The 27,943-nt window shown below is 44.4% G+C and overlaps 1 protein-coding gene across 2 annotated transcripts; it reads right to left on the reverse strand.

Annotated features, from left to right (window-relative positions):
• Positions 1 to 457: 457 nt before the first annotated feature.
• On the reverse strand, positions 458 to 27,893 carry LOC130406565 (alpha-2-macroglobulin-like protein 1). Of its 2 annotated transcripts, none has more exons than XM_056612228.1 (36): positions 27,744 to 27,893; positions 25,943 to 26,123; positions 25,380 to 25,536; positions 23,942 to 23,994; positions 23,589 to 23,609; positions 23,156 to 23,324; positions 22,920 to 23,004; positions 22,676 to 22,799; positions 22,247 to 22,361; positions 22,034 to 22,149; positions 21,611 to 21,775; positions 21,080 to 21,316; positions 20,893 to 20,956; positions 20,379 to 20,524; positions 18,254 to 18,403; positions 16,175 to 16,312; positions 15,528 to 15,639; positions 15,270 to 15,396; positions 14,398 to 14,626; positions 13,819 to 13,945; positions 11,998 to 12,119; positions 11,531 to 11,582; positions 10,538 to 10,621; positions 10,071 to 10,247; positions 9,483 to 9,564; positions 8,892 to 9,048; positions 6,417 to 6,482; positions 4,482 to 4,650; positions 3,957 to 4,153; positions 3,542 to 3,757; positions 2,695 to 2,813; positions 1,939 to 2,029; positions 1,546 to 1,614; positions 1,358 to 1,463; positions 1,222 to 1,263; positions 458 to 1,013 (listed from the first exon to the last, which is right to left on the reverse strand). In XM_056612228.1, the coding sequence occupies exons 1-36, from the start codon at positions 27,818 to 27,820 to the stop codon at positions 934 to 936; spliced, it is 4,422 nt and encodes a 1,473-aa protein (XP_056468203.1). In that variant the 5' UTR covers positions 27,821 to 27,893; the 3' UTR covers positions 458 to 933. The 2 variants fall into 2 exon arrangements, with proteins under 2 accessions (XP_056468203.1, XP_056468202.1); XM_056612227.1 differs by having other exon boundaries at positions 10,538 to 10,624.
• Positions 27,894 to 27,943: the final 50 nt, after the last annotated feature.

Consider the following 27,943-nt stretch of genomic DNA (forward strand, 5'->3'; position numbering starts at 1 on the left):
GAGAACCCCCCATCTAGCACAGTCCACTGTGTGGATGCTACCGTATGCCCCCCCCCCACTGTTAGGAGAAGGTTGCTTCATCACCAGGAGCCAGCCTGTGTCTTGTTGAGGGGTCATGTTGCTCCTCTGTGACAGTGTTGTGCGTGTGTTGTGCTGACGTGTTGAGTGGGCTTGTAACTGTCTGTGATGTCAGAATGTGGTTTCTTCTCTGTTCATGTGTCACAATTGGTAGGTAGATTATTTATGATGACAATGATGTGGAAAAGGGGAAAGAAAATCTAAGAAAAAATGCTATGCCCCACTCCTCCCCTCGAACCTCCTAGTCTTGTGGTCTATTGATAAAGGAATCTAGATGGCTACGGTGGGTTCTATTGATAGAGGAACGTAGATGGCTACGGTGGGTTCTATTGATAGGGGAACGTAGATGGGTTCCATTGAAAATCAAACTGTGTTGTACGAGGGAAACAGATATTTGTATTTTGTCATTTAAAGATTTTATTGTGGCGAAATTTAAACTATGGTAGTGATCAATTAATATAATATTTGTTAGAAACAGAATAAAATGTAGAGCAAGGCGCACTACATGAAATCACAATCACAATTCACCTGTAATCACCCAGCCTGTGCAGACAAACTTCTACCTAAGCTGTTTTGCAATACTGGTTTGTTTCCGTCGTTCGGATCCATTCAATCCCAGTCGACTGTTAGACCATTATTGTGTTTACGGTACCTTGTTTCATAGCTCACTGTCACGCCAATGGAAACTGGATTATCTTTATCGATTAAAAGACAGAATTGTAATTGAATAAACATTGGCTTTCTTGAATGCATGTCATCTTGGCAAATTCCTCTTTTGTGTATATGTTGAAATTAAATCTCATCTTTTGTCATTCAAAGAATTCACTGGCTACAATTAACAATGTAGCACAACCATTAGTCCGGCTTTAATTTGATTGATGTGCTTCTTGTTGGTGGCTCCGATCGTTCCAATAGTAGATCATTCACATCATCACCTACAAGATTAAAGAATGTTATTATTTGCAATTCTCAAGTTGTAATTAAAGTATTTTTGGTTTTTAGTTTTTGCTTAAAAACCAAAAAGAGCCACAGCAGGATCTACACTTTAATTAATAACAAAACAGCAAGCTGGAATGTGAGGTCCACATTAGGCAGGGACCTTGGTAAGCTTCAGCTGGGCGTGGTTAAACTGGGTGTACTTACGCTCCGCACAAGGGGAGGAGTAGTCTGCCACTGCCTCGTCACCTTGGAAACAACACAAAGGACAATCAAATGAAGAGCACTCCTCCTAACTCCTCCGAGCACGAGTCCTAAGGAGTGGGCCTGCGGGGGGTCCTACTTGTCTGGTAGTAGTCGTACACCTTCACCACGGCCGGCCTCAGGTTCCTGACGGCCTCCTCCTCCTCCAGGGTCACGCTGTAGCTCCTCAACACCTCCTTCTTCAGCTGCACACAGAAGAACAGTGAGGGGAGGAGCACAGGAATGTAAACACAAGCATGATGGGAACAGGGCTCCCCTGGTACGTACGCCGTCGAGGTAGATGTTGATGTAGCCCTCTTCAAAGTCCACACGCTTCACACTGCTCTCTCTCTTCAGCTGAGAGGGAAGAACACAGAACGCTTGCTGACAACAGTCTTCATGTTGAAAAAGAAATATGAATACAAAACAGAGCAGCGCATCTAAACTCACTTAAATGGCTACACACAGAACAGAGAAATGCAACTAAACTCACTTAAAGGGCTACACACAGACCAGTGCATCTAAACTCACTTAGGACTACACACAGACCAGTGCATCTAAACTCACTTAAAGGGCTACACACAGACCAGTGCATCTAAACTCACTTAAAGGGCTACACATAGACCAGTGCATCTAAACTCACTTAAAGGGCTACACACAGACCAGTGCATCTAAACTCACCTCCTGCAGAGTGCTCTGCTGAAGGCCATAGCCTGACAGGAGCTTGAGGTTGATGATCACCATGTTGGTCTCCTCTCTCCTACCTTGGTACCTGAGCAACACGGGCAGAAAACCTTCTCAGATGGCCATTCAGTTAACAAGTTCACCTTCCAGAAGACTGTCGTAAAGGAAACCCAACACAGAATTTGAGGTTGTCTGAGCCAACGAGCAACATCTTAAAAAGTTCTTTGTATGGTGGACTCTTTGATTCAGAACCTCTGTGACGTTACCAAGCGACACAAAATGGCCAGTAACAGGTAATTCAAGCAATGACGAGCAATTTGAGTCCATATAAACATCTGAATTTGAATGGAGATCAAACCATTGCATTATGATGTAGTCCACTAGATCCCATTTAATCTAAGATAAGTTGTTTTAGGGGTTTGGTTTGCTTACCATCTATACAGGGCTATGGAACCTTTAGGACTGGAGAGCCAGTGGGCAGATTTTAGTTACAAAACAAAAAATCAGTGCGTCTCATTAAAAAATTTACTGGTTAAGTCCACAGTGTACCCTTTAGTCTAGAATTCATTCCTGGACTCATTTGTGTTTGATGTTCTGTTGTTGGTGGATCCAATGGTTGTATAATGTACATTCACTAAGCCAGTGACAGCACACAGCCGGTTCCCCGTCTATCTGGTAGGTATCGTTGTGGTCTATCTGCTGAGGTCTCCACCACCCCTCTCTCAACAGTCTGGCCTTTTGCCATAACCTTACCTGAGGTCCACTCTGATGGTCAGTGTGGGCCGGGTGCTGTTACACACAGCGGTCGTTGTTGCGGCGATGTGGAAGGAACTGAAGTCACCAGGAGGGGGGATGTTGTAACGCATGGCGATCTGGTTGGTGACAACAAGGTGAACCAACATCGGGGTGGAATTACTTGTTGAATTAGATTTTAAGTGCCATCCCCCTCCAGGAATATTGATCGGGGGCTTACCCCGATCTTGGGGGTACCGTCACCGTACAAAAAAAAAAACCAGGAGCCTACAAAGTCCAAAAATCTCTCCATATGCCAATATATATTTTAAGGCTGAAACTGAACTACCAGTTAATTATTAGTATCAAACAGATTATATGCGTTTGTAGGAACCATGAAATCAAAGGCTATACTAGCTCATCTATGTATTAAGGAAAGTTGGGAAGTTCGATACAAAATATTTATACACAGACATTAGTACTAAATTGATAGAAGACTTTCAACATGCCTATCCTTTAGACCATGGTTGACATATTTTAAGGACTATTAATTAATGTTATTCTAAGTTAAGACTTTATACAAGGAAAGCCTTTATACCTTCCAATGGATGAACACAAATAATAAGAGCTGCTGCCTGGCACCCATAAAGCGGCAGTTGACCAGAGATGTGTCATGGGGCAACCAAGGGAGACACTCAGGCTTCAGTGACTAGTATCAACCCATGAGGTGGGAACCCCTTCTTGGCTTCTTGGAAACCCCTCCTTCCTCCTCCACCCCTGGTCCCGGACACAGCCCTGGTCCCGGACACAGCCCTGGTCCCGGACACAGCCCGGTGCCTGTACATAGTCCTGCCCCTGGGGGTCCCACCTGTGCCTGGACACAGCCCTGCCCCTGGGCCGTGATGCGGTAGTCCCCGGGCAGGCAGTCCAGCGCCTGCTCCTGGTACAGCAGCCGGGTGCTCTGGTCCACGGTGAACTGCCAGCTGGCCCCGCCCAGCGAGCTCAGCCCCACCACGCAGGCGCCCTCCGAGCTGTAGGTGGCAGCGCCGTAGCGGGCCAGGGCCTGGAGGGCCACCACCGTATCCTGTCGGGGTCCAACAGGGTTTACAAGTTGCACCGGGCGTCACAACCAGACATCTCCTCAGTTCATTTAAAATCAAACTGCGGTTAGACAGGACAGATTGAATGAGATTCTGGAATGCGAAAGCTTGCGTGTGTGGGTGGAAGTTAATGCTGGGGGCCATTTAGTATCACACAGTGTACATTGGTGTGTGTCCTCCGACCTGCGTAGAGGCGAAGCCGCCGTAGGGGTTCTGCTGTTGGATGAGCCAGCGTGTGATGCTGGAGGCATAGTTTAGGTCGAAGCCCGGCACCGGGGGTCCGGAGAGAACCGCAAGCAGTACGTAGGCCGTCATCTCAACCTCCAGGGAGTCCAGAACCTTCTCAGAGGCCTCCGCCCGCTTCCAGTGGCGCGTGCCCCCTAGAAGAGCAGAGATAGTGAGGGGCTTTTGGGAGAACTACACTTGAACTACTGCAGTACTTCAAGGTTTATCTTTATTACTTGAATATAAAGCCACATGTATTGAAAACAGTCATGCCTGGCTTAAATACTGTTTTTAACACATATACAGGATACATCTGATCCCCAATATTTCTTTGAATGAGTGCGTGCCCTGCAAATATTGAAAAAGTAGAGTGCCTATGGATGATCTAGTCTAGACTAGAACCTGATCTAATCAATGTTCTCCTCAAAACGTCTGTGGTCAGGCTACTTCATGCGTGGGCAGGCCGAACAGAGATGCAGCTACCGTCTGTGACGGAGCGCTGGTGGAGAGCGGTGAGGAGCGCGGCCCTGGTCTGCTGGTCCCCTGCCAGGGTGAAGGTGTAGGAGAGGAGGGCTGTGGTGTACATGTTCTCCAGCTTTCCCGCTACCGCCACTCTCAGGCACTGCAGGCACCCAGACACCATGGGGTCTGCCTGCAATGGGCACACCAGGGAACAAAGGAATCAGCTATATACTGTATCTATATGGGCACACACACACCAGACAGACGGTATAAATAAATATCTCTATATATATATATATTTATATCTGTACCATCTTGCACAACATAAGCTAGAGAGCGAGATATAGAGCTCATGTGGTGACAGACAGTATTTTTTTTATATAATCCTTTTGTTTACCTTGACAGCTGTCAATTATACTTGGCAACGGTGAATTATCAAATATAATTCACCGCCGGAAGTTGTGAAGAGCAGTCTACAGCATTGAGAAGAGCCGTGTAATTATCCATAATAATGTAAGGTTTAGAAGTTAAATATTTGAAAGTTGTAGAATAAATTAATGTAATTTATATTGGAGTTAATTTGCTAGAAATGTACTTACAATCAGTTAATCATTTATATATTTATGTTACACAATTATTACTTACATATTTAACACAGTAAGGATATTCTGTTGAATCTGCCTCTGATTCCCTCACGTTTACTTCATTCTAAATTCTAGCTCCTGAATGGTTCGTTCAGTCACATGATGGGTCCGAACAAGGAAGTGTTTGAAAATAGATTAACGGCGATATTTTTTTTTATCGCCCAACCACTAATTTATATATATATATTTATATATCTCACGGTGTTTCTATATATGTATAGCTCAAGGTGTTTCTATATATGTACAGCTCTTAGCTCATGGTGTTTCTACATATATAGCTCATAGCTCAAGGTGTTTCTACATATATAGCTCATAGCTCATGGTGTTTCTACATATATAGCTCATAGCTCATAGCTCATGGTGTTTCTACAGATATAGCTCATAGCTCATGGTGTTTCTACATATATAGCTCATAGCTCAAGGTGTTTCTACATATATAGCTCATAGCTCATGGTGTTTCTACATATATAGCTCATAGCTCATGGTGTTTCTACATATATAGCTCTAATTTATATATATATATTTATATATCTCACGGTGTTTCTATATATGTATAGCTCAAGGTGTTTCTATATATGTACAGCTCATAGCTCATGGTGTTTCTACATATATAGCTCATAGCTCAAGGTGTTTCTACATATATAGCTCATAGCTCATGGTGTTTCTACATATATAGCTCATAGCTCATAGCTCATGGTGTTTCTACAGATATAGCTCATAGCTCATGGTGTTTCTACATATATAGCTCATAGCTCAAGGTGTTTCTACATATATAGCTCATAGCTCATGGTGTTTCTACATATATAGCTCATAGCTCATGGTGTTTCTACATATATAGCTCATAGCTCATGGTGTTTCTACATATATAGCTCATAGCTCAAGGTGTTTCTACATATATAGCTCATAGCTCATGGTGTTTCTACATATATAGCTCATAGCTCATGGTGTTTCTACATATATAGCTCATAGCTCATGGTGTTTCTACATATATAGCTCATAGCTCAAGGTGTTTCTACATATATAGCTCATAGCTCATGGTGTTTCTACATATATAGCTCATAGCTCATGGTGTTTCTACATATATAGCTCATAGCTCATGGTGTTTCTACATATATAGCTCATAGCTCAAGGTGTTTCTACATATATAGCTCATAGCTCATGGTGTTTCTACATATATAGCTCATAGCTCATGGTGTTTCTACATATATAGCTCATAGCTCATGGTGTTTCTACATATATAGCTCATAGCTCAAGGTGTTTCTACATATATAGCTCATAGCTCATGGTGTTAACATGGGGCAGGGGCACTCACTGCATCCAGCTCCAGCAGTGCAGCCGTGATGTAGGCGGTCAGAGACACGTCGTCGCTCACCCCGCCCTGGGGGAACAGGATGGAATGAGCTCAGGCTGCACCAAAGCACGTAGTAAGCACAAGAAAAGAAAAGAACCACCTCCCCTTGACTGAGTGGGAAGTCGCTGGCACTATGGCGATGGAGGGAATGAGCCCTGAGTTTCTGGGCTCATTATTGTCACCTGACACTGAACCACTGGGGCGCGGGTAGGGTACAGAGGTGTGGAGATAGGCCTGCTGAGCTCCAGCTGGACGCAAACACACATCCTCTAGGACACTTGGAAAGGAACAATCTTAATGTCCTTCAGACAGTTTATGCCCGAAAATCGTCCCCATTTCACTCTGGTTTTTACGGATCATGCAAATTCGTTAAATATAGATAGTACGCATGATTCACAAAGGTGACAATTTCTAGGTCGGAAATCTGGAATTCCGGATTTGATCTGAAAATCCCATCGCTGACTTTTGATCTACTAAACTTGGAAAAGAAAAGTCCATTTTTATTTTCCTAGTACGGTTCTCTTTTTTACTGACCCACAAACATCTGAACTGAAAAACAGTTGTGGGTAACATTAGAATAGATGTTCTGTTACTGAATATAAGCGTTTCTTTATTCATTTAGGCGAGTTATCTAGCACTGTAACTAGCACTAGCTAACTATTTAGCTAACTAGCTGGGTAACCTGGCTAGGAAAATAGTCATGAAACACCATAAATATGCTATTGCTTTCACAATGGTATCGCAAATCCCTTGGCTTATGTTGTTTAACGGCTTGTGCCCTTAGCATTTAGGCATGGTTTACGTCAGGTGGCTAGACATTGGGTCTGCCAAAGCATTTAGCTAGCTATCGTATTTCGCATGTCCCCGCGATTGACTGGCTCCTGGCCGTTAAGGTGCAATCGAGGGAGTGGTTGCCGACCGTACACGTCCAGCCGTTGAGTAGGGAGTGAGAGCCTGTTGTCGGGAGTGTACTGGTAATCTATGAAAACGTGGTTGTTTTGATAAAACACAGTTCGAATATATGCTATACTTTGCCATCTCCAAATGTATTAAAACGTCCAAAGATGCCATATTACCACAGTGTTGGACGAGAGTTGGTAATGGCGGCTGTTGGGGGGGGGGGGGGGGGATTCATGCCCATGGACTTACATTTATCGTCTCGTGTGAATTGTCACTTATAGCCTACTTTTCCTCAATTTTCATATTCAGGTATTCTCTCTTTGGATTTACTTTGTGAAAACCAGGGCAACCTCTTAATAGTAAGTATTAGTGGCATTTTTTGTTGGGTTTTCTCTACTAAAATATTGATCAGCTAATCTGTCCCTTCCACCCTTTCTTTTTTTTCTGCAGGTTTGTGTGAATGTGGGAGTGTAAACTTTGTGACATATCACCAGTATCAAGCAGGTATTGAGCTCAGCGTTATTCTTGTAATTTAGTGCTCTTCAGATCACACTAACAGTTGCCTCTGGATCAATCTCAATCTCCACACACACACACACAGGAGATTGTACTAATTTGTACAACTGTCAATAAATGTAATTGTTTTTTATTTATTTTCCAAATTCCTTTCCAGGCTCCTTGTTGTCGTAATAAATATGGATAATTGCTCTAATGTATGTCCTACCTTCTTATTTCTTCGCAAAATGATATTTAACTTGTGTTTTTGTAAACAGTGATTGTTGTAGCTGAATTTCAGCAGAATACGAAAACTGAGGTACAGTGAAGACTATTTAAGCCCAAAAGTTAAAATGTATGCATTTCAATTACATGACAATTTTCCATCTATTTTGATCACATAACTCCAATGTAAAAAATGACATTTCAATCCATGTTTATTAATCATGTTCATGTAATCTAACCAAATACATTGGGTTTATGCATAATACCTGAGTAAGTTCAATTTAATTGATTAATGTTGAGTTTATCTAATTTATTCATGTTGAATGAACATGATTAATAAACATGGATTGAAATGTCATTTTTTACATTGGAGTTATGTGATCAAAATAGATGGAAAATTGTCATGTAATTGAAATGCATACATTTTAACTTTTGGGCTTAAATATTTTTTTGAGTGTACAAAGCAATGTGATATCAGACATCTGGCCCAGATGTCATTATGTCTGAGTTCCATCTCTACTGCTGTTAGCACTAGACATAATACCTTGTATCAGAACTAGGCCTGAGGATACAAGTGTAACATTCTTCAGACACACGGCTGTCAGGTATTTACATCTTCTTTGGACTAGATTTCAAAAGCATGTCTTTGTTATTTATTCTAAGTGTGCATCATGAGTGACAATAAATTCCCAAATGCTATTTTACCACAGCTGGGAGGACAGGTACCACACCCTTCTAGCACGTCTTAGGGGAACCACTGTGGGTCATATGAAGCTCCTGAATACATTTGCTGCCGTATGGCTTGATCCAAGTTACCTTCATGCCGTTGTGAAACAGTTTTCCAACTGATGTGATGCATCCATCTTGCCGCCGGTGGCTGAGCAGCCAGGTTCTGGAGTCCACGATTAGTTTGGGGTCGATGAAGATGTAGGGCTTGGCGCCGCCAAACGACTTCATCACAAAGGCAGTCAGCCTGGGACAGAGAATGAGGCACAAGCGCCACAAACGACACATTAACAAGGTCATGGTAAGGAAATGAGGGGTGGGGCTCAATGCACTTTTATGTTTCAGTGTGTAGGATCATGCAGAGACGCCTGGCTTCCAGCACCTCTACACCAACCTCTTTCCTGTTTTGCTACCATTGCACCTGACCATTATTGTGGCAGTCATTGCACTCCTACCCATCCCTGGAAGGACGGGTTCCCTCTTTCTGCATTCCCTCCCAGGGTGTCTTACCAGCATATGAAGGGCCCCATATACGCACCTGAACTGGTGGTACAATAGGGGCCTTTTAAGGGATTTTTATTTAAATGTGCCCTGTACCAGAATGAAACCCATGTACATGGCGGGATGGCCCACCCGGTTACCATGCCAACTACGAAGAGAAGCCCCAGCTGACGTACTCACCAGGTGTTTCCAGACGCGTCGCTCTTGCCAAAAGCACTGTAGGAGCCATCGTCATGCCGGTAGGTGAGCTCTCTCTGGTAGCCTGCACATGAATGCATAGGATGCTCAGATTGTAGATTTGCATTTGATACATGCAAAAACATATCTAAATTATAATTTAATTTGTGATTCCTATGGCTGCTCTGTGCTCTGCCCAGTTGTTTTCTAAACTAGGTTCTTCTTTCTTAACCTCTTCATCAATAGGTCTCTTCCTCAGGTTTTTGCCCAAAAAGACAAACCCAAAGCAGTAGCAAGCAGTGACTTTTGAGGCGATGTATGCTGGGGACCGCCCCCGGTCCCCCGATGTGTGTCCTAGCTGAGCCACTAGGGGGCTGTGTCACGTGACCTCGAAGCTGATGTGAATTCAGCTCACACACTCAGAGCTTTGAGCCCCTCCCCTCTGAGTAAGGGAGCGTTGACATGGAGCGCATGGTGAGATCTGCTGAACACTGGCCCCACCACGAGCGTTTCAGAGTGGAGACCTTCTGGTGGGACTGTGTATGATGTTGGGTGATAATAGTGCTGTCTGGTGCTCTCTGCAGGCCTCACCGCTCTCCAGGAAGCGCGTGGCCCGCTCCTTGATGGCGTGTGTCAGCTGTGCGGTGCTGGTCAGGTAGTTGAGGATGTAGATGTTTGGGGCGAACAGGATCATGTTCTGCTCCCCGCAGCCGTACGGCATGGCCAGCAGTTTGTCCAGGTTCTTCATGGCCCGGCCCATCAGGTCCCCTGGCCAGCACCACACACACACACACACACACACACACACACACACACACACACACACACACACACACACACACACACACACACACACACACACACACACACACACACACACACACTTCATATGGGAGATGTAACAAAATACGAAAAACAAATGTACCCTCCTCAAATATTTAAAAAAATATATATTTATTTAATTATAATTATTTTTCATTGCTTTATTAACAATTTTCAATAATTCTATACTATGATTGCATTATTAAACCCTTGTTGGATATCTTTAAGGTACTGACCCAACACAGAGAAAGAGGCCCTGGCAGAACCAGCCACAAACAGGTCTGGCAGCAGGAGAGAGATGTTCTTCTCTGCTGGATTCTCTGCTGGGGAATAAAAAAACAAACTAATGAAGAGAGAAAATGTTACAAGGTACGATTGACTTCCATCAATCCATCGTCTACATCGTTTAAAATAAATTAGTAGGGAGCATTGAAAATTATCTAAAGATATAATGATTTACTATTGTAAAAATTATTAATTATTGTAATAATGATGCAAGTTACGGTAGACATTGTGTGTCTATTTGTACGGTTTTCATCCAGTCATTTATCTTTGTGGGGCGTGTGGAAAATTTGCAAAATCATCCATTTTAAATGAACAGTTATCTGTAATCGGACAAATTCAAATCCACGCAATGATGAATACTTATGGATCGGTTTAAAATTCTCTGGATTGTCATGGTCTTCATATATTTAGAACTATATAAATCTAGAATAATATTATTGTTATTAACAGTCCTTTGAGCATTTAATAGATCAATGTTGGTAAAATGTAAAGGATAACATTGGTAGCCTTGAATTTAGAACTTATTCTATTTAACCCTTAGGTCTGGTGTGGGTTCTGTCTATATAATAATAATAATATATATTATTATTAATATCTCAAGGAAAAACTGGAGATGGGCTAGCAATATTTGGGCTTGCTTCAAGCGATGATTCTCCCCCATATAAACAAGTTCACTTCCTTTGTCCCTTGTCAGTTGGTTGTATGTTTCATGGCCCTTGGTCATTGTGGTCTCTAGTTGCTATTTGTCATGCATTTGACCCTTATCCCTTTTGGTTCCTGCTGCCCTGCCAGCCTGGCCCTGCTTCAGGCTGCATGTGTTGTAGAATGACCCTGGACCTGTCTTGCCGCTGTAGTCCTTAACATAGAGTTGTTTACCCTTTTTCAGTGAGGAAACCCAAAGTAGGTTGAGTAAACAAATGGGAACCAACTGAGGGATGACTGACCTCCAGGACAGAGGAGTGCATTGTGGGTAACAGCCACTGGGGTGCCTTCTGCCTGGAAGGGAGAAGAACGGCACACTTTCACTATGAGGATTAATATCTGCTTTATTCCTAGAATGGTAAAAACACAATTAAGTCAACTCTAGTGTACAACCCCCATCATGTTGCTCTGGGGTCTCTATGGTCCTTCAGAACCGGCCCATTGAGTCCTCTAGCAGGGCTTTGACCTGATGGTTCACTGAACATTATCACTGCTTTCTGTGTGGGAACTTATCATCTAGGTTTAGCTTGAGCGTTTCAAGACCTTCATGATTAACACAGAAAATATACGATTTAGGATTAACACAGAGCGACAACATGTTGGGACTTAAAGAGATGTTAGCTTTTCTTTTACACATGTGAGGACCCGTGTGTGGCAGAGTACGAGGTGGGCAACGTGTGTGTGTGCCATCCATGAGCGCGAACCTCACCTCCACCAGTAGTTTGCGCACCACTGTGTCCACCCGGCCCACCGTGGGCGGGGGCGCCACCTCGTTCCCACACAGTTGCTCCGTGTGCAGCGCCTCGGCCCGGACCTCCAGGGTCACCTCCCCTACACACACACACACACACACACACACACACACACACACACACACACACACACACACACACACACACACACACACACACACACACACACACACACACACACACACACACACACACACTTTTTATTTGCCCCCTTGTCACTTGATTTGTGTTCACAAGGCTTTCTCCATCCGTCTTAGACTTGACCCCCCCACACATCCACCTCATTAACATGACTGTAACATCTCTCCCCTCCTCAACATTACCAAAGCCCTCAAATCAAAACAAAGAGAGGTGCCTCTCACACCCCTCCCTCAGGGAGAGGTTTCTGGCTGTTTCGTCAGAGGGACTACCTGACTTGTTGGCAACGGTTAGTAATTTTCAAAGGAACGGGGAGTGTGGGAGTGTGGGAGTGTGTGTGTGTGTGTGTGTCCCATCACTGCTGATGTGGGATGGCAGGCCATCCCACATTAGCACTATAGTAGTTAGAATAGCCTCCTCACTATAGTAGTTAGAATGTTCTCCTCAATATAGTGGAGTTAGAATGGCCTCCTCACTATAGGAGTTAGAATGGCCTCCTCACTATAGTAGAGTTAGAATGGCCTCACTACAGTGGAGTTAGAATGGCCTCCTCACTATAGTGGAGTTAGAATGGCCTCCTCACTATGGTGGAGTTAGAATGGCCTCCTCACTATAGTGGAGTTAGAATAGCCTCCTCACTATAGTGGAGTTAGAATGGCCTCCTCACTATAGTGGAGTTAGAATGGCCTCCTCACTATAGTGGAGTTAGAATAGCCTCCTCACTATAGTGGAGTTAGAATGGCCTCCTCACTATAGTGGAGTTAGAATGGCCTCCTCACTATAGTGGAGTTAGAATAGCCTCCTCACTATGGTGGAGTTAGAATGGCCTCCTCACTATAGTGGAGTTAGAGTAGCCTCCTCACTATAGTGGAGTTAGAATGGCCTCCTCACTATAGTGGAGTTAGAGTAGCCTCCTCACTATAGTAGACATGCTGCAGCAGATTGACTCAGTGTAGTCACCGTTTTTAACATCTTTCAAATTGACCGTTTATGATATGGAACTTGGCAAAAAGTTAGGATTATCTCCATCGCCAACTGCTCTCCCTAGACACTTAAATCAGGCGCATGCTCCAGTACCAATATAATGCCCTCCTCAACCATATTAAAATCCAATGCACTTTGTTAATCAGCTGCACAATGCGCGGAAAGATCGTCTACCATCATGATCAGGCTCAGTGAGAACTGCTATGTGAGAGTCCTCTCATCACAAAGACCAAAGTGCTATAGTGCTGTCGTTGCTCTACGCCCTTCAGTAGAATTAGTACACAGAAGTGATTTTTACAAATGTTATTGGTGACGGATGTTTAGTGAAGCCACGAGGGACGCTTGTGGTGCTTTGATCACCCAGACTGGGGATGTTCTTCAGAGACGCAGTGGCAGATCCTTTCCTGTGATTTGTCTACGATGTGCGAATGGGCCTGTGACGTTACAGTGAAGAAGACTTCTGACATTTACAGCGAGGAACGGAGCGCACTCAGAAATGGAGAGAAAATAAAAAGAGATTCATTTTAAGAGCTGCTGCCACTACTCTTCTGGACTGGGATCAATTAATTGTATTATATTGATATGATTGTCCTTCCATGAAGGAGGAGAGTTTCCTGTGGTGTGAAGGGCATAAGGAGCAGGTCATTAGGTCCTACCAAGGGAGGAGGGGCTGACCTCCCACTGGAAAACCCTGCTCTCCTCTGCACACACACACATGGTGTACTGGCAGTCCGCACACTCTCTGAGGGAGAAGTGGGACGAGTTGCTCAGCTGGACCCTGACCTGCAGAGAGGGAGCGCAGAGTCAACACACATACTACATCATGCATCCTATACTACAAACTAGACTGCATCCTATACTACAAACTAGACTGCATCCTATACTACAAACTAGACTGCATCCTATACTACAAACTAGACTGCATCCTATACTACAAACTAGACTACATAATGCTATACTTCATACTATGCTACATACTATATCCCATACTTCATACTACACAACTTAATACTATACTGCATACTATACTACATACTATGCTACAAACTACACTTCATCGTATACTTCATAATACTACACTACATGATACTATACACAATGCGTTGAATTTCTTGGATGCAAGAGGTGTAAAGAGGATCTCTTCCTTTCTGAGTAGCTTCTAATGAATGGAGAGCGTCCTCGTCTCCCCTCAGCCCACCGGGGGGCCGGGGGACACGCAGCACGGAGAGGCCCACCATGATGCAGCTAGGGAGGTAGTTGAAGACGGTGGCTCTGAGCGTGAACACCTCCCCTCGGACCACCGAGTAGGGCAGCGTCAGGCTGACGAAGAAGGGCTGGAAGGCCACCAGCGCCGTGTCCCGGGACAGGCCGAAGCCCAGGGAGGAGGAGGTGCAGAAGGCCTGGGCCCGCCAGCTGGTGATGGTGTCAGGGAGCGTCTTCACCACGCTCACCGACCCGCTGTCTCTGCAGATGGAGAGGGTCACCACGTCAAATAGGGACCTCCAGTGTGTTAAGGGGGTGTGGTTGAGATTCAACCGCTCATTTAACCACCGTCATTAATCAGAAACGGCACAGCCATCAGCCAGAGATGAGAGGATATCCTTTCAAGATGACTAGGCCGGCCTTGCCGACAGTATAAGGCCATATGTCCATTTAAGACGGCTCAAAGCTGATGGGAGTGCTCATGACCAATCAGGACATCTCTTCCCTGATGGGTTGGGGGATCCCAGGCTCTTCTGAGGGGTGGGAGATGTTATTTTTACTGAAATGGTTTCAGTTCCATTTTAAATGAGATTCTTGGAACTCCTGCCAATAATCGTACTTCTGCAGACATCCTGCCCATTACTTCAATTTAGCAACATACTTCTCGAATTAGTGTAGCTTTAACCTGAAGAGTAGAGCACTAACCAAACGGGATCAGATCCCAGCACTAACCAAACGGGATCAGATCCCAACACTAACCAAACGGGATCAGATCCCAGCACTAACCAAACGGGATCAGATCCCAGCACTGACCCACCAGGGATCAGGTCCCAGCACTAACCCAACAGGGATTAAATCCCAGCACTGACCCAGCAAATCCAGGTTTCAGGAGTAGAGCACTAACCCGACAGCGATCAGCTCCCAGATCCAGGTGTCAGGGAAGTAGCTTCTCACAGTTTCTATTTTTTCCCGATTTTTTTTCATGGGCATCAAGTTTGTCGATGAGTCGGAATATTGATCTGACGAGCCCACTGACAAACAGAATGCATCAGAGAACATTACATTGAACAATATCCTTGAATGGAGGTGATTTTCAGTGTCAGGCATGTCAGTTAGACATTGCTTAACATCCTCAAAGATCCGCCAATATCAAGGAACCTACCATCATCATACATCATACCATCAACTGCCATATCATAATCGTGACGTTCAGGGTACACACAGGTGGCTGGTTTCTTCACCTCAGAGTTGGTCACAAGTTTTATTCCAATTTCCTAAAAGTGTGAGTAAAAACAAAAATGTTGTTTGTCATCGGCAGTTAGGAATTTAGAACGATACATAAATATTGTGGCAGACGGCAGGGAGGAGTGAGGGGAGTGGTATGTTTGGAGGAGAATTCATGATGTTTACATCAGGGGTTGATTATGAGAGAGAGAGAGCGAGAGAGAGACTATTGATTACCTGGACCGTCTGACTACCCCCCTGTATACAGACCGCTTTGTTTGAGGACCCTCCTGGTGACGGCCCCTGGATACGGATTACCCTTTTCCCCACCCTGGTGATAGTTATTTACCCTGTAAATAAATCACCCTTTTGAACTGCTCTGTGTGTTGTATGGTTTTATCTGTTCAACTTGGTGGCTTGGAAACCCCACACCCACTGGCCTGCTACAATATATAAATAACTATAAATAACTAACCCATTATAAAAGGGCAATTTACATGTCAATATGCATAAGGCATCATGGTCCAAATATTATATTTGACATAATTATTGATGTATTTCCACATGCCATCACTCATACCTTACTTTAAAAACACTGTAGACGTCGTCCTTCGCGGTGGATTCCTCCATCTCTTCCCAGGGCTGTGAGCAGGGATCCGGCTCACGGTCCTCCACTTGGTAGCTGAAGCCACTCAGCTTCTGCACAGGCAGCTTGTTGAACACCTTCAGATACCACGGATGAAAGAGCGTTGGGACTGAGCAGGTGCAGCAGTCTGACATGACGATGTGTGAGAGAGGGCTGTTCCCGAGTCCGAGGTGAACCGTGTTCAGTGGGCTTAAAGTGGGGCTCTCCAATGGAGGCCACGTAAGACAAGAGAAAGCCCTACTAACTAGATTTATCTCAACATTTATATGCGCATAATACTGGATTTTATTGTATTCAATGCATAGCCTTTTGATACAGGTTTTTTTTAACAAAAAAATTATACTCTTTGAATTGAATTCCTTTTGAAATGTGTCATAGCCAACTATGGTTTTAGTCATGAATTTGTGTTTTTTTGTTATGTAAGCCTGGGCAACAATCCTGGGAGTGTTCAAATAAAATAAGCATATGTAGACCAGAAGTAGGGATGTCTCCAAAACCTAAAAGGTGCGCCCCCACCCGTTCTAAAAAAATATATCTGAAACTTGGTTTTTGGGCACTATTCTTTGCCAAATGGACCCATAATGTCCGCCTGGAAAGTTTTTCTATATATTGAAAGTTTAAGTAAACCTGAAAAAATAAAATCCTGGTAAAACTGGTAAACCCAAATTACCAAAAATTTGGGTCCCGGATTTATGGGATTATTTTCCAGATGATTGTGTTAAAAAGTTATCCAAAGATATATTTATGCAAATGAGACGCCATTATTCAATCAATCTCAAATCCACAATTGTATTTATCAAAGTTAGTTAACATATCACCGTATCCCTAAGGAAGTCTTCCGTACATTTTGCTCAAACATTGCATTAAGTGTTATATAACAATATCCTGTTAGCCTTAAGCAGTCTAAACAGTAGCCAACTGTCAGCTTCTTGTGCTGCTTGGTTCAGAAAAGTAAACAGTCGACAGACTGCTGTTCACTTTTGGATGCAAACCCCATGGTTTACGAAATGGGATTGCCCTAAAAGCCCTTTTGCATAGTACCGTATTTACTATAAGGCCCACCGGAGTATAAACCGCAGCAGCTAAATTGAATGATGTGTACATATATAAGCCGCACTGGACTATAAAATGCAGGCGTTTTATTGTTTAATTCTAATTAGGGCTGGCCCGAATGTCATTTTTCAGGCTTCGAATACTCGTTGGTTTTTCCGATCGAATATTCGAATACTCGTTCCAGAAAAAAACACCATCAAAAACAACATTAATAATCCCTATATACTCCCTGGAACCAATTTTGACAGTATCTGCATATTTTGTTGAAGATTTAATAGCTTTTGAACGTTAATTAGTAGGCCTAAGCAGGTTGAAGTTCCTTCGTTTTTTCCCGTGAAAGCGGACAGCTGTTGTTCCGTTCCAAATCAGCTGTCCTCTGCCATCTCAGCCCTTACGGGAGCTTTTCAATTCATCCTGGAACGTGCATCTTCTCAGGGAATTTTTACAATAAATCCATAACAAATACCGAATATTGATTGTCTTATGTGTCCATATTATATCCATTATATTGTCCGGGTATTACCAAGACGCTCACGATCTGCAGCAAGCCAGTCACAGTTGATTGGCGCGGCGCTGTACAGCGAACGTCAACAAACAACTAAGCTAAGGTTAGCATTTCGCTAAGTATTACTTTTCCTCCCGAGATCCCGCTTATAGTTTGCCTCCCTCGCTCTGGTAACGTCACGTATGTGAAAAAAAACAACAAAGCTCTGAATACTGATTTAAGCTTTGAATACTAATTTTCCGAGTGGCCGTTAGCTGTAAAAATCCATAGATAAGCCGCACCGTTATATAAGCCGCAGAATCGAATAATGGGGAAAAAAGGCGCGGCTTATAGTCCAAAAATTAGGGTACCTTAAATGGAAAAAACTATATCTGACCCTTATTTATCAACCTTTGAGCTGGGTCATCACTGGTTGTCCTGGGATGGAGTCTATGTCTTTGGTAAGAGTGTGAGAACGTACATAAGAAGCGCTGAGCTCCTGATCCGGCTGCAGCAGAAGGACGCTCTGGTCCACCGCCCTGACGGAGCACAAGGATCCTGGCTGGCTCTCCAGGCGAAACGAGGTCTCTCCTCCAGGCAGCTCTCGATCTGCTGAGAACTCCAGCTTCACCTGGAGATAGCAACACAAAAAAGGGTCGCAGTAACAATACCATGTATTAAAGGGACTCTGACCTTTGTTGCATTTGAGAATTACAGCACATTCAAATCATCCCGCCTTCCTCCAATGCCCCACCCCCTAAGCGTTATTTTTACAAAACTAAGCGTTATTTTTTAGAGTACTGTAACGACCTCGCCGGTGACATAATGATGTCGAGTCATTAGTAGTTGAAGGTAGTTTTAATGAACCAAAACCAGGTCACTGAAACCCGTAACATTGTAACCAACGGCAGAAAACCGACACAAAACAAACCCCGGTTACCCCGGCAACCCCCAACACGGTCTCACTCGCGTGCAGGCCCCCACCCTCCTGTTCTTCCAAGGCCCTCCCCCAGCTGACCTAATGATTCGCCCCCACGCTGATTGACAAGAAGAACATTACAATACATGCACATAGAACAACTGGCATAGCGGACAACGAAATATAATGTAACACATAACACACAAACTATTTAACTGTCCCAGGGTCGCTACAGTACAAAAGTTCTAGACTCCCATGGGTTATGTTTAGACTCCCATGGGTTATGTTTAATAATAATAATAATAATAATACATTTAGTTTAGACTCCCAGGGGTCATAATATCTACCAGGGGTCTAGTAAACAAGAAATTTAGCAGGTGGCTCACTGTAATTTTATGGGCTTCGTGTGATACCGTTTTGAGGCCCCATGTTGAAGGACAGTGGTCCCACTGAGTATAAGAAAGGTGTATGAGCATTACAAACAGAGTAGCGGGACAACGTAGCGTCTGAGGCCGAAATGGGTCCCCTAATCGGACTGAATGGTGCGGTTGGGTGCCAACTGTCTGGAGGTCTTCCTGTAGCTCCAGAGTAGCGGGACAACGTCGCGTCTGAGTCCGAAATGGGTCCCGTAATCGGACTGAGTGGTGCGGTTGGGTGCCAACGGTCTGGAGGTCTTCGTGTAGCTCCAGAGTAGCGGGACAACGTCGCGTCTGAGTCCGAAATGGGTCCCGTAATCGGACTGAGTGGTGCGGTTGGGTGCCAACGGTCTGGAGGTCTTCCCGGAGCTCCAGAGTAGCGGGACAACTTCGCGTCTGAGTCCGAAACGGGTCCCGTAATCGGACTGAGTGGTGCGGTTGGTTGCCAACGGTCTGGAGGTCCTGAGAATCATCCAGGGGAGCGGGACCACTTGGCTTCTGAGGCCGAATCGGGTCCCCTTGTCGGACTGAATGGTGCAGTTGGTGGCCAACAGTCTGGTCTTCCTGAGGCTCCAGAGGAGGGTAACTCTGTGAGTCTGAGTCCGAGATGAGTCCCCTAATCGGACTGAATGGTGCAGTTTCAGTACGCCGTGGACCACTTTGGTCTGCCATCTTCAGTCGCTACGGTCGCTACTCGCTACTGTCTGCCGTGGAATCAAAACAAACCCTCTAGTTGAGGACGCGCCTTGATGACGCGGGCCCGAATGCGCCACAAGAAGCAGACGGAAAACCGCGGAAAACCTGCATGTCCATCTAGCAAACAGACAGGTCTGTCGGCCAATAAGATCCTTCGGTCCGAAGAATCTTATTGGTTGAAGTTTTCACTAAATATTATGAGGGTGAAATAATTGTTTGTTTTTACTCCTGGTGGGTCTGTCTTGCATTTTAGAGTGTTATTACCTTATTAATACCAATTTAATCTTATCCAAAAAAAGTGTAAAAATGCAACAAAGGTAAGAGTCCCTTTAATGGCCATTCTGATCAGTTCCTATTGCTGTCTTTATGTATGCTCATTTAGAAACCACACCTTGCATTGTCATGTTAAACAATTTTCATTGGGTTTGGTCTTAGCATAACGTTACACTTTAAAGGGCACAGTAAAGTCACCATGAAATTCAATTTGACAATTTTTTTTTTTTTTTTTTTTCTACCATGTCAATCAAACTCAAAGCTTTGTCAGCCATTTCAGATTGAGGTTTAGCCTGTCACACCCTATTCTCGAAGCACTGGTCCACTGGGAAGTCCTTGTTATCCGCCAACACCTCCCCACTTGGCATCAAAGTGTACACCACCACTTGGGCATATGGGCTGAGGGCAGCTTTTCCAAGCAGGGGGATGGATAGCACTCCTTTGTTGACTAGATCGGAGAAGGGGAAGAATAGGGCATGGACAGGCTAGTAGCAGCAATATAAAAAAGGTCTACTAAAGAAAAATTCAGAAAGCTTTGCAGTAATAATATTCCAAATGATAAATGATATGGCACATCCTTGATACATTCTTCTAAAATAGTTTTGAATTATTTGAAAGGCCAAAGTCTTAACAGCTTTAGAAACGCTGTGTTTCATATGAGTGGTGCGGGGGTGTTGTTGAACGTTTCCAAAACGCCCGTCACGCTATCAAGCAAGGGAGTGGAGCCAATAGGAGACGTCCTCTCTGGAATAGAAGCTTCATGAGTGGGACTTGCACATTAATTATTATTTGAATATCTATAGAAGGATATTTTACCGATTCCTTCTTTTACAGCAACTGGAAGATGCCCATGCCTCATTATTGCACCCTTGGACATCACCTAATCGAAAGAGGGAGGGAGAAAGCGCTAACGCCAGAGATATATCTCCAAATGACATGTTTTTTTTATAAATAAAGCAAAGCGTTGAAGTGTTTGTGTAAAGTGTTTACAACGCTGACTCACGGTGTAGTAGAAGGGCAGTTCCTCCTGCCCCGGCCTAAGCTCCTCGCCCTGGATGATGTACTGGGCGCCCACCTGGGACTCCCCCTCACAGAGGCTCTTGTGGCCGTTGGCTGAGATCTTCACGAAGCTCTTGCTCTTAGAGTAGAACGGCCTCATGGTCAGTACTGCCGAGGGGTATGCAGGCAGGCGTTTCCCATGCACAAATGACTGCCGTTCTTCCTTGGGTCTAGAGCTTGCCTAAAGGAGGAGATATTACAACACATGTCAACTTTAAAATAAAATAAAAAGTTATTTAAATACAGAAAGCATTGAGTCCCCCTGGTAAAAATTTTTTCTGATTGAACAGCTTCTCTGGGAGGTCCACTGACAGGGCCTTGACCCCACAGAGGTGTTGGTGTTGGAGGTTACTGGCTCACCCAGCGGAAACCAATGTGAACGTGGAGAACATACAAAACTAGGACCAAGATGCTTTTGCACCAAGGACCTTCTTGCCGCAAGTCAACGATACAACATACAGACACAAGGACAAACCGTAAGAACCACTCTGTTCTTCCACAGGGAGGTGTCCAGGGAGAAAGAAGCCATGCCGTTGTCTTGGGTCAGAAGCGTGAGGTTGTACGACGCTGCGTTGACGTCCACGTATAGATATACCACCTCGTCCCCCACCGCCTTCCTGTCTATTCCAGTCAGCTTGACCTGGAACCCAAGGTAGGAAACGTACACACACAAGTTTTAAATATTTATAAAACAAACAAAGATAAAAAACATTACACACACACACACACACACACACACACACACACACACACACACACACACACACACACACACACACACACACACACACACACACACACACACACACACACACACACACACACACACACACACACACACACACACACACACACACACACAGATTGAATTTGATGGCTCATGGCCAATATCCGTTACCTTGCCCTCGAATGGGATCCCTGGCTTATAGGCAGTATTATCTGCAACATTCTCAAATGTGAGTTCTCTGACATTAACAGAGAAGGGCGTTTGGCCACTGGCTTGAATGACCACCCCTACAAAATATACAGGCAACGGTCATTATTTGACACCAACACTGACAATGTCTTGTTTTGTCTGCAAAACAACTAATTATTTCATTCATAAACCTACCAGTGCCATACTCCTCCATTTCAGCCGTCACCTCAAACATGTCCCGGTACGTTTGATCTCTTGGGCCAAATGCTGATACCCTAATGAAGTGCGTTGCACAGCCAGTTCTGTCCGTCTGGGAGATAGAACGAAAAAGTGGTGCGAAGGTTAGCCAACACCTTCTGAAACCAAATAGATCAAGATCTAGAACACATATAAGCAGCATTAATATATATGAGGCAAATGACAAATAAGAGGAGTAAAATATTTATATGAGTCATCATTTATGTAAATGTTCGACTTACCTAACCCAAAATAACCCCAACACTACCCCATGCATCGGATGATATTTAAAAATGTCTAGAATAAGTCGGGTTCATGTAGGAAGTATTTACGAGTCACATAACTGCCTGCCAACCCCCTAGGCTGCAAGGTCTAGTTGCCACTTGCCTGCAGTTGAGATGTCACACAGATGTCTTCTTGCTTTTCAGAATAATGCCATGAAAAAAGGTCCTGGCCCTCTCTACAAACTACCACCTTGATGGACCCAAGGACAGGCTTTCCATAGGTGTATCTGTCAGAAGGAGCGCCTCGCAAGGCATTGGTGGATTAACAGTGGGAGGAAGCAATGATGACCACAGGCATGATGGGACTCAAGGGCATTTTCCATGAATTCTGCATTGTGGACACTCACCTTCCACAAATTTGTATGGGGACTTCTTCTTGTAAAATATTTATGACATTAGGTAGTCTGATGTTGACGGCATATTTTGGCAAAACTGAAAGGACAAGACTAAGCATCATTTTCCAAGCATGAAAAATCGGCTAATAAAATCCATCAGATTCAAAATGTTTCTAAAACAACATTTACTGTGTAGTACCAGTACGTGTGTGCACGTGTGTGTGTATTTGTTGCAGTCGGGGGCAGACCGTATTCCTTGATGTCAAAGGAGCGAGAGGTGCTCTCTCCTTTCTCCGTCCAGGCGGTGATGGTGTAGGGTCCCTGGGCGGCCTCTGGACTCATGGGGTGAGAGAGGTCCAGGATGCCACTGACGGCGGCCCTATCCAGCCACTGCGCGATGCGGTTTCTGTTGGGGTCCTTGGCATCAAGTGAAAGACATGGAGACATGTACCAAATCACTGCGAATCGAGCAGGTATTGCTGTACTTACAGATGCAACTGATTATTTAAAACCCCCAAGATTACTCCATTTCCCTCCTATGCAAAGTCCATGAGATTTGCAGCGGTGTATAATACCTTTTTTTATCAATGGTTGGAATGAAACTATTGAAATATATTGAAATATATATATACACCAAAATGTAGAAAAATGTATTATGTAGTACATTTGAAGAGTTCTTACCTGAAGCTCAACTGTTTTATACTGCAAATAAACGGGAAGGACGTTTTTAGTCATTTTATATTTATTTTCATAAATACATTTCTAGATTTGTATGGCCTTATCATACTATTTGTATTATCTATTCTTTACTCACAAAAGTATTTTCCTTCATATTATCTTTAGCTGAGTAATTATAATCATAAAGACCTTTTTATATGACTTATCAATAGGAAATTCTTACATAATGACACCAAAAGAATAGTAGTATGGAAGGTAATGGAGAGCGCACCAGAGAGCTCAGCCTCCTGACTGACGGGAACAATTCATGGCTCTCCAGTTTGATGAAGGATTGTAAATAAGAGGACATCACGTACCAGCTCATTGAATGGGATGAAGCCAGCGTCCATGGAGACGATCCGGAACTGGACTACAAATAAATAAATTCAGGTATATTCAAATATATATTCAAGTGTGGACATTCAGAATGCACATGAGTCAAAGGTGATCACAAACAATCAAAAGGACAGCCTTATTTTCAAATAAAACAATAATCAAAACTAGAACAATTTGGTTTCAAGGAAACCCTCAGAGGTATTTCAGAGGAAACCCCTCTATCCATAAGTGATATGGATCAATCCTAGTCCAAAGTTCCCTTAAAAAGGTATTTCAGATGACACATGATGTAGACGGTCACTAATGCCCCTTTTCCACCAACAGTACCAGCTCACGTCGCCATGACTTAGCGTGGCACAACTTGGTTTGGTTTCAGGCACGTTGTGTTTCCATCTAGAAAGTATCTCTTTAACGTAGGCGGGTCGTCATAGCACGCATGCACGAAACTGCGACATATATCCACCTCTGTCACGGTCCACGGCGTGCTCTTGCGCACTGATCCTGCCATGTTCAATAATCAATCACTATTTTTGACTGAACGCTGATGCTAGTATTTAAAGATGCCGGGTGTTGGTTGTCGGGTGTCGGGTGTCAGGCTTGGACGTCGCGCTCATCATTATTCGGCCAGTGGCGTAACTCTGGCCAATCAGTGGCCAGTAGGCTGTTTACGGTATGATCAGATCAGCTCTCTAGGAACCTCGACGGAGGTGAGACTGAAAAAGTACCAGACACCAGGTAACTAATTTTGGCGGACCGAGTCGAGGCAAGTTGAGCTGGTACTGTCGGTGGAAAAGGGGCATAAGCAATATGGAATTAATCCTGGTCCAAAGTTCCCCTTAAAGGTATTTCAGACTAAACATGATGTAGTTGGTCTCTAAGTGATATGGATTTATCCTGGTCCAAAGTTCCCCTTAAAAGGTATTTCAGATTAAACACGATGTAGTGGGTCGCTAAGTGATGGATTAATCCTGGTCCAAAGTTCCCCTTAAAGGCCTTTCAGATGAAACACGATGCAGTGGGTTTCTAAGTGATATGGATTAATCTTGGTCCAAAGTTCCTGTTAAATACACAACAGTTCATATCTTGCCCACCCCCCTCAGGTTGTTGTGGGTGGAGACGGTGAAAGGCTGAACAGCAATATGAAAGAATAAGAGTCTGCCAGAAGTGGTTAGGAGGCATTGTCTATGTATTGATGAAGGACGGGGACTAGCTCAAACAGACTGTTTGGTTTTCCTTTCACAACAGCAAGAGAACACAAATATAATTTCCAGGTTCACGGATGCCCAAAAGCCTACGCTTTGATCCAACCTATTTATTGCAGTAAACAAAAAATGCAGAGCAAAATTTGTGACTACTGCAATACAGTGTTTCCCTCTCCCTGTAGGCTGGAGGCTTGTGACGGGGTGAGCACATGTGTACCAGTCTGTCCAGGCTTGTAGAGCGGCTTGTCCGTCACGATCAGATGAAGGAAGGCTGGAGGGGCGATGAGGACCTTGGTCTTCTTGCTCATGACGGCACTCTCCCCCTGGATGGTCACATTGACCGTGGCCACCGTGCTGCTGGTCACAATGGGAACCTGCAACACCACCCGCCCCATCATCAAGGGCTCAACGTAGCTTTGAGGTACAACAACGATGCACTGAGATACATTCTGCTGACGGACGCCCCGACCCCGACACCAGTACCTGGACGCCGGCCCAATACAGGACTCATGTACTGGTACAACTTCACCCATATAACCACCACATACCACGTTACGCAACATGACGTAACATTGAAGAGCCAGGGAACCCCAAACATTGTAGTTACTCTTAAACGTGGTTATCTATGCGTTAGTGGTTACATTACAGTGGTTAGTAGGGGTAGTAGGGGGGGGTCTAGACTACTGATGATGAATGGGACTTTGGATAAAACCCTGCTCTGTTGAAATTAGTTTAAATAATGAAGTCATTTGTTGGTATTTCTCTACTAGAGGAGCAGACCTGAAAGGTGGAGCAGCCGTAGTAATCCGTGGAAACCGTCTCCTCCAGGATGACGGTGCTCCCGGACTGCGCCTCCAGAGTCACCCTGAGGGCCAGCGGCTCCGGGGGGGAGAGGACGTGGGCGCACAGCGTCTCAGATGCCCCTCCGGTCACCCTGGAGCTCACAGTCACGGCGTAGATGCTGACGAGAGGAGGAGGAGCGGGGATCGTGATGTCTGTGGTCAATATTAACGGGATTTCTCTTCATTGATGCTCCCATCTGATTAATATTACAACTGATTGTTTACGTATGAAATATAACTATATTATTGGATATGTTCGTGTGCTTAGATGTTTTGGTCTTTGTATTAATTGTACCTACTATTCTTGAGTCATTGTTATTTCTGTCGGGAAAAACTTTTACACCCAACCAAAAGCATATCCCTTGGTGGACTTGATTGCAAGCAATGCAAAGGAAAAAACACTCAAATGCTTCCATGTACAAACATTCCCTTGTAATGGCAGATTGGTTCACCACTACTAATGATGTGTTCAAAAACATTCCTGACAACCCTGATATTATTTTTCTGGCTAAAGATAGGAGGGAGGAGCTGTTGATGGAGGTAGGTTGGGTCTTTGACCTATATATGGACATAGCCTTTTATGACAAAATAACCAAATACCAGCCCATCAGTACAAGGATCAGAGACATAGGTTATGAATGCAAATTGATAGTATTAATCTTTGGCAGTTTGGGGCAAGTCCACAAACTCACAGTCAGTGGGCTTGGACTGGCAGGGCTCTCAAAAACCAGAGGTAAAAAATTGGCCAAATTCTGTTCTATTTCAGCTACAATAGGCAGCCTTGCTGTGTGGCACAGGTGATGTTTCTTGTATCCTTGAGTATCAAAGCTTGTTATCTTGTTAGCTAATATTTTAATCCTTTCTCTGTACTGAATGTAATTTGGTGGATTCAAATAAATTATTCAAATGTGCGTGCGTGCGTTATGTAAACCAACCTGCTTGGGAGTGCACGATTTCGTAACAGCATTAGTATTGTCCAAGTAGGGGCGGATCTACAGGTGGGGGGCCCACTTTAGAGCCTTGCCATCCCAGCTGCCCCCCTAACCTTTTATTCTTAAAACTGTATTTGTAAAAATAAATAAACCGCCACTATGTCCACAAGCCTCTCAAAGCATTGAAACAAACTAGAAAATGAACTGAAGGTGAAGATTTGTAGATGTAATCTTAGGCCCATTCCCCTCAAACGTAACTCCTTGCAACAAAAACCGGTGTTGTTGTATAAGTCTTGGAGGCCTACGTTCAGGGCCGTCGATAAGGGGTGAAAGGTGATGACGATTCAGGGGGCCCACAGCCCAGGGGGGGCCCACAAAAAAAAAAAAAAAATCTTTTTATTCTAAATTATTATTATATCACCAGCCCATAGTACTACCATAGTACCCCCCCCCCCCCCCCCCCCCCGTCAACAATTGTTCTCCCCGGTCAACAATTGCTCCTTCCACCCCCCCCCCCCCCCCCCCCCGTCAACAATTCAGCGCAGGGGGGCCCATCAGTAAATCTTGTCTAGGGGCCCAGGAATGGTAGCAACGGCCCTGCCTACGTTTAAGGGTTCTTCCCACGTAGCCTACTGTCGTCTCATGCCCCCTTGCAGAGACCCTTTGCCACCCCATGTCTATGTTCCAGTTCCGCCAGTGTTGCCCCGCAATGGATTTTGAAACGAAATATCTTATATCGCTACGTGTGTTTCTAACGTTGCTGCATAAACCCAGATCCTCGGACCTGCCTTAAGTGTGCATACTTACGTTTCGTTGAGGTGGGCGCGGGTTGGAGACCAGGCAAACGCTGTCCAAACCAGCACGCACAGTAGGACAGGTGCCATGATGCTGCTTTCTGCGCAACACACCAAACAGAATCTGGCCACAGGAGGTCCAGCCGCTCAGAGTATGACTTTAATCAGGCTATTTATACCCCAACTATCCAGCCACTCCCACCGAAATCAGGC

The sequence above is a fragment of the Gadus chalcogrammus genome, chromosome 16, assembly GCF_026213295.1.
Source record: "Gadus chalcogrammus isolate NIFS_2021 chromosome 16, NIFS_Gcha_1.0, whole genome shotgun sequence".
Lineage (NCBI taxonomy): Eukaryota > Metazoa > Chordata > Actinopteri > Gadiformes > Gadidae > Gadus > Gadus chalcogrammus.

What these genes read in the sequence shown, in the direction of transcription:
- LOC130406565 (XM_056612227.1), bottom strand. Translation starts at nt 27,820, where the DNA reads ATGGCACCTGTCCTACTGTGCGTGCTGGTTTGGACAGCGTTTGCCTGG. An exon ending in ACGGCTGCTCCACCTTTCAG is followed by an intron (nt 25,537 to 25,942) that starts GTCTGCTCCTCT and finishes GTGGTGTTGCAG; the next exon opens with GTTCCCATTGTGACCAGCAG. An exon ending in TGGGAGCTGATCGCTGTCGG is followed by an intron (nt 14,627 to 15,269) that starts GTTAGTGCTCTA and finishes CTCCATCTGCAG; the next exon opens with AGACAGCGGGTCGGTGAGCG.